The 7618-nt window shown below is 39.1% G+C and overlaps 1 protein-coding gene across 1 annotated transcript; it reads left to right on the plus strand.

The window, feature by feature from the left end:
* Positions 1-1141: 1141 nt before the first annotated feature.
* Positions 1142-7178, plus strand: LOC133730216 (cellulose synthase-like protein E1; the record flags this gene model as incomplete). Its single annotated transcript, XM_062157848.1, has 5 exons — positions 1142-1255; positions 1347-1556; positions 1674-1898; positions 2185-2532; positions 6380-7178. Coding segments are annotated over 5 exons (1455 nt in total), but the record flags the coding sequence as incomplete, so codon positions are not given.
* Positions 7179-7618: the final 440 nt, after the last annotated feature.

Below are 7618 nucleotides of genomic sequence, written 5' to 3' on the forward strand. Positions count from 1 at the left end.
TAGAAGCTGCTGAGTTTGCTAAGCACTGGATACCACATTGCAAGAAATACAGTGTGGAACCAAGGTCGCCGGCTGCTTATTTCGTTTCAACAGCTTCTGATGCGGTTGGTGATCAAAGTCAGAATCAGAATCGAGCTGGTGATGTGGCTCTCATTAAGGTAATATATCTTTATCTTATTAAAATCGTTTAGTATCTACTTTTGATTTGCTTTGTGAGGGGCTTAAGGAGACGCAAAGATACGACGAACAAAAGAAAAGGCGGTTAATGAGAAATTCAATGTTAATTTCAACTGTTCATATAGTCTCGCTCAAACTACTAGTTGATTCCGTATTTAGGTATTTAGTCATATTCAACTGTCATTATTGAATTTATATCCAAGAGTGAAAAATAATGAGGTAGTCATTGTCTTACTATTCTCCTCTCTTAAAATAAAATCTAATGAGTCAATTACCAGAGCATAACTTATTGTATATATACAATCATAAAATTCTAAAATTCTTGTTACTGAGTTGAATATGATCACATTTCCGAAAATATTTCATTTTAACTTCAAGTGAATTAGTTTGATTGTTTATCTTCAATTTCTCACATCATGACTTTTTGATTTTCTCATATTTAATTTTCTACAAAGGAAACATGGTTGTTGATATTTTGGCTCATTATAGTACGAATTTAACTGAAATTAATGATATGGTGGCATGGGTTGGGATGTGTTGCCACTATTTATTTGGTTGTATAGCGATAATAACATTTTGGGTGGTCCTCATTATCATTTTCACTAGCTTGTTTCTGAGGTTTAGGCTTGATTTCATCCCTCATTCTTGTGGTAAATAACTAGTAAATCCGACTATTGAGCTGCCCTTGTCATCAAATTATTGTTTATAGAAATTATACGAGAACATGGAGAATAAAATTGAAAATGCAGTGAAGCTAGGTCGCATTTCAGAAGAAGTACGATCAAAACATAAAGGTTTTTCTCAGTGGAACTCATATTCATCAAAGCTAGACCATGATACCATTCTTCAAGTAAGTCATTTTGATATCTAAATTAATTAATTAACTGATCAAAGAATTGACTTTTTACCTATTATTAGATGTTTAAATTGGTTAAACTGTTTGCCAGATAGTAGTTGATGGAGAAACCCAAATGCAAGAGATGTTGAAGGGTGTATGTTGCCAACTTTGGTGTATTTGGCTCGGGAGAAGAGACCCCAGTACCACCATAACTTCAAAGCTGGCGCTATGAATGCACTGGTGAGGAATTTAACTGTAATCAAATAAATAAACGAGCACAATTCGCACAGATATATGTACATATTAATATATATGACTATTTATTATGCAGATTAGGGTATCATCGAGCATTAGCAATGGGAAGTTACTTCTTAATGTAGATTGTGATATGTATTCGAACAACTCCATGGCCATAAGGGATGCACTTTGCTTCTTTATGGATGAAGAACAAGGCCATGAGATCGCATACGTACAGTTCCCACAGAATTTCGACAACCTTACTAAGAATGAATTATACGCTTCATTAAAAGTAATTAACGAGGTGAGTTTTATATGATCATGATGGAGATATTATGTGCTCATGGAAATATTAATTTTCGATTAAATGTTACATATCATATAATTTGGACTTCAGTTATTGTTTTGGTATATACTGAAGGTGGAAGCCCATGGTCTGGATAATTATTGGGGGACCTTATATATTGGAAGTGGATGCTTTCACAGAAGAGAAGTTCTTTGTGGCAATATATTCAGCAAGGGTTGTAGGAGTGAAATGAAATGGGAGGGTAAAAAAGGAGAAGAAATTGCCATTCATGACTTGGAAGAAACTTCAAAGAGTCTTGCAAGTTGTGCATTTGAAGAGAACACTCAATGGGGAAAAGAGGTATCCTTCTCTCTATCAACCACACAAATAAGCTCATATCGACAATATTTGAGCTATAATTTTACTATAGCATCCCAAATAGTGTGTGGATCACCTGTGTATCATACATGTTAGAAATAAATACGGCTTATGTGATCCTAGATTAGTTTGACGATATATATGATACAGTATTACCTAATATTTGTTTTTTTAATAATACAGTATTACCTAAATATATTTCTTTACAATTTTAACGAATGTAGCCGTACTCAAATTTGAGCTCAGTCGAAATCTTTATGACTTGCAGATGGGTTTGAAATATGGGTGTCCGGTTGAAGATGTGATAACGGGGTTATCGATCCAATGCCGAGGATGGAAATCAGTGTATTGCAATCCAACAAGGAAAGCTTTCTTAGGATTAAATGCAACCACATTGCTTCAGATACTTGTGCAGCATAAGAGATGGTCCGAAGGTAACCTCCAGATTATGCTTTCAAAGTACAGTGCTGTATGGTTTGGGCATGGAAAGATTAGTTTAGGCCATCAACTTGGATACCTTCGCTACAACTTATGGGCTGCTAACTGCTGGGCAACACTAATTTACTCGATTCTCCCTTCACTTTACCTCCTTAGAGGCACATCCTTATTTCCTCAGGTATAGTTCATCTTATTATTTTTTTTGAAGGGATAGTTCATCTTAGGGTTAAATACTGTTTACTCCCTAAACTTTTAACCAAAAAATATTTCAGTCTCTATCTTTCTAATTTCACACGTTTACTCCATGTACTCTCAATTTTTGGACCAATAGGTCTATTCCGTTACTCTCCATTAAATTGATGACGTGGCAATTCTTCCACACCAAAATGTCTATTCTAACCTTACTCTTTTTTTTTTTAATCTCTTCTTCTTCTTCCGGCTATCACTTCTCTAGCAACCTCAGCACAACCCCCTCCGTCTCCTCCACAACCTTTCCCTTCTCCTTCAAAACCCTAAACTTCAAATTAAACTTCCAAAATCAACGAACAAAAAATTCTAATTCTAGAATTGACTCCATCAAATAACCTTAATTTCTAACCAAGATCAAACCGTGACCACTCAAATCAAAAACACATCTCACTTTCAAACCAAAAACACATTTCAGATTCTGAAGCAATTCAAACTCGAAACCTAGAAAATGTCTTCCTCCGAAATCCAATCTTAGGAGCTCTTGTTCCTTCCCAAATCTCCTCCTGGCATGCTTGAATTTCATTCTCTTCATTCTCTCTGTCACATCTCTAGTCCCCACTATCCTCCTCCGAATGCCCCCAACTTCAATGGGTATGGTGTATCTCATGATTTCCGGAACCTCCCTTCTCTCTTCATTCATAAGCTTCTACTCTCACCTCTGCTTCATAACCCACATCTCCCTTCTCCTCGCCTCCTTGATCGGATAAATTCTTGGCAAAGGACAAAATTCTAGCACAGAACACTATAACTAAATGAAATTGAAGCAAATTAAGTAAACCCAGAACTCAAATCAAGCTACATAGACATAATATATCCCAAATTAAGCAAACCCAGAACTCAAATCAAGCAAACTGAGATCTTAGAGCTGTGCATGACTTGAAACTCGTCCAATTTCAGACCCAAGGCCACCACGAGGTTGACGATGAAGAGAGGATTCGAACGGCACCGGTGCGCCGCCGTATTGTCGCCGGACGGAGACTGAAAGAAGAAAGAAGGTCTCGCCGACCTTGTTGCCGGTGAAGGAGAAGATGGGGATGGTGGCGAGCTCAGCGGTTATGGTTAGGGGTTTGGGGGATTTGAGGGAATTGGGTCTGAGGGTGGCGGAGAGGGGTTTGTGGGAAGAGGAAGTGATGAAGATTGAGCAGATGAAGGAGTGATGAGGTAAACTTGTGTTAGAGAGAGAGAGCTGGAAGAAGAGGTAAACAACAGGAAAAAAAAATAATAATAAAAGAATAAAAAATAAATAAATTAAAAAAAAAGAGTAAATGAGGGTATAATAGACATTTTACGGCCAAAAGACTGCCATGTCAGCGATTTAAAGGAATTTTTGGACGGAGAGTAACAGAATGGACCTGTTGGTCCAAAATTGAGAGGTTTAGTGTGAAATTAGAAGAACAGGGACTGAAGTGTTTTTTGGGTAAAAGTTCATGGAGTAAACAATATTTAACCCTTCATCTTATTATAATTTGTCACAAATTTACATGTTTCTAATTACTATCCGACTTATCCGGTCTTTTCCCAGTAACTAGGCATAGATCGTCCGAGACAATTTGTTATGATTGAATGCTTTCCGAGACTTAGATACACAAGATATTGAATCTTTATTCTTTAATGGGAAAAATTCACCAACGGTGTCTGGACACTTAGGGGACTTTTAGAATGATACCTAAACTTACAAAGTTATCAATGTGATACCTGGACTCATATTTTCGTATCAACATTGTACCTATGACCAATTTCCGTAACGGCTCAGTGACAGAAATTGGCCGTAGGTATCACATTGATACGAAAAAATGAGTCCAGGTATCACATTGATAACTTTGTAAGTTCAGGTATCATTCTGAAAGTCCCCTAAGTGTCCAGACACCGTTGGTGAATTTTTCCCAATTTTGCACGTGAGTCACTTAATGAAAACAAAAGGACCGATTTACCCTCAAATTCTTTCTTTCTTTTCTTTTCTTTTTGTCTTTATTCTTCTTTCTTTCTTTCTTTCTTCTTCTTCTTTTCTGGTTTCTTCTTCCCCTGATTTGAATCATCAAGATTCAAATCATCTTGCTCGTTCGATTCCCACCGCCGATCGCCGATCAAACACCGCCGTTGCGTCTCAATCCACCTTCATGCACCACAGATGTTTCTGGTTCCCCCAACTTCAAATCCTATAGCAAATTGAAATTATGCATTGAGGCTTCACCGCTCACTCCGAGTTCATCCCCGCCGCCGCCGCCAATGACTTGACCACCACCACTCTCGTTCTCTCCTCCGATCCCCTTTTATACACCATTGATCAGAAACTCAGACCCCGCTAGCCCTCCACTCTCAAATCACAGCTCTAATCCCACCCCTCCATCCTCTCCTTCGTTCCCGACATGCAACACCACCTCCACACCATCCTCACCTGCAACTTCATCGGTTTAGCCGACAACTTCGGCCTCTAGCCCAACTTCGATCAGAGGCAATTTTAGGCTGACAAAGATTAACAACTTCGGCCTCCACACCATCCTCACCTGCAGAAAATTCGAGCTGTTCTTATTCACCAGCTTCGCCACTCCGCTGCTACCCACCATTGTGCCTCACCGATTAGTAGACAAAGAACTCGGAGCCTCCACCATCGAGAAATTGAGGCTCACGTTCTGCGTGTCCTGCGCGGCGAATATCGGCATCGTCGGAGAAAATGTTGTATGAACATAAATTTAGTTTGGGTTCCACGGTGGCAGCTAGTCGAGCTCGTTGATTGCGGCCTTGGCTTTCTTGATTAGCCAATCGACGACCTTGCTAGGCTGGTCGTATCCAAGCCGGTCCTGCATGTCGTAGAATTGAATGGCGGTGTGGGCGACGAGCCTGATGCTGCGGTCCCTGGGGCCTTTGGTGGTGCAAACCTTGCTGTGGCGGTCCTTCCGGCCAGTGGCCCTTAGAATGTGGCCTTGAGCCTCCATGATTTCGCTAGCGGTGGAGGAAGAAGCAGTCCTTATCCCCAAACCCAATCGAGAAGCAGCGGAGGACGAAGTTGTTGTGCGGTGGTGGAGGTTGTTGTGGTCAAGTCATTGGCGACGGCGGCGGGGATGAACTTGGAGTGAGAGGTGAAGCCTCAATGCACAATTTCAATTTGCTATAGGATTTGAAGTTGGGGGAACCAGAAACATCTGTGGTGCATGAAGGTGGATTGAGACGCAGCGGCGGTGTTTGATCGGCGATCCGCGGTGGGAATCGGACGAGCAAGATGATTTGAATCTTGATGATTCAAATCAGGGGAAGAAGAAACCAGAAAATAAGAAGAAGAAAGAAAGAAAGAAAGAAAGAAAGAAAGAAGAATAAAGAAAAAAAAAGAAAAAAAAAGAAAGAAAGAATTTGAGGGTAAATCGGTCCTTTTGTCTTCATTAAGTGACTCACGTGCATCGCACGTGCAAAATTGGGAAAAATTCACCAACGGTGTCTGGACACTTAGGGACTTTCAGAATGATACCTGAACTTACAAAGTTATCAATGTGATACCTGGACTCATTTTTTCGTATCAATGTGATACCTACGGCCAATTTCCGTCACGGAGCCGTTACGGAAATTAGTCATAGGTACGACGTTGATACGAAAAAATGAGTTCAGGTATCACATTGATAACTTTGTAAGTTCAGGTATCATTCTGAAAGTCCCCTAAGTGTCCAGACACCGTTGGTGAATTTTTCCCTTCTTTAATTTGTTAAGATTGAATGCTTTCACGTACATGCATATATAAATTATATCTCTCCGCTTTCTATAATATGGGCTGTGTCTTGTGGAATTAGATTTCAAGCCGATGGATCATACCATTTGCATATGTTATAATTGCTAAGAACATTGGGAGCTTTCTGGAGTATATGTGGTGTGGAGGCACAACGTTAGGTTGGTGGAACGACCAACGTATATGGCTTTACCAGAGAATAACCTCATACCTATTTGCCTTCATCGACACCATTGTACACTACCTTGGATACACAGATTCAGCATTTGTAATAACAGCCAAGGTGACCGATGAAGATGTGTCCGAACGGTACAAGAAAGAGATCATGGAATTTGGCGGATCGTCTCCAATGTTTACCGTACTGGCAACACTAGCATTGCTCAACTTGTACTGCTTTGCCGGGTTTGTGCAGGCAGCAATCGCTGGAACAATTGGCGTTGCAGAATTTTATGAGACAATGTGCTTGCAGATTCTTCTATGTGGGTTTTTGATTGTCATTAACCTACCATTGTACGAAGCCCTATACCTAAGGAAGGACAAGGGGAAGCTGCCAAGCTCTGTAGCAGTTAAGTCAATGGCATTTGCTGGATTTGCTTGTATATGTTCTAAATTTATATACTAAACATGAGGAAATGGTTTAGACTGATAAATGTAGAATAGGAGCTCAATTTGTCATTGATTGTGCGTATTTGCATTATGCGCAATATATAAGATCATAAGAGAGCTGCGATATAAATAATCGTTGTAATCAGGACTTTAGTTGCAACAAATGAACTATGCTGTAATGAAGAAGTATTTAATTTGTAACTAAATTCAAGGCATAGTTCTAATTCCATTCATTGGTAGAGAGCTTATTAACTCGATCGCAGACATTTCTTGAACACTTCTAATAGAACGACAAATACTCAGTTTTGAAAGGGTTGACAATAAATTCCTTTTAGATATGAATCTATTTGATTCAGAATGGAAGAACTTGGATTAATATCTCAATTTCAATTCAAACATGGTTTTGATTCACACTTCATGTTCTAAGAAATATTTACCATCCAAAAAGAAGAAAAAGCGGGGTCGTTGTCTATAGAAATGCTTTGAGAAAGAGTAGATGTATAGAATCTTTTAACGAGATAGTCCTTTTTCAACTTTCTCAAAACGGAATATTTCCACACATATATGTCATGGTTCCTTACTTTGACAGGATACAAATATCTAAATTTGATATTTTTAGACACTTTTTCAAGCATATTGCCGATACTAAGTAGCAGCCAAAATATTTATCCATTTTTCATGATATTATGCATGGATC

Source organism: Rosa rugosa, chromosome 2, assembly GCF_958449725.1.
Source record: "Rosa rugosa chromosome 2, drRosRugo1.1, whole genome shotgun sequence".
NCBI classification, from domain to species: domain Eukaryota; kingdom Viridiplantae; phylum Streptophyta; class Magnoliopsida; order Rosales; family Rosaceae; genus Rosa; species Rosa rugosa.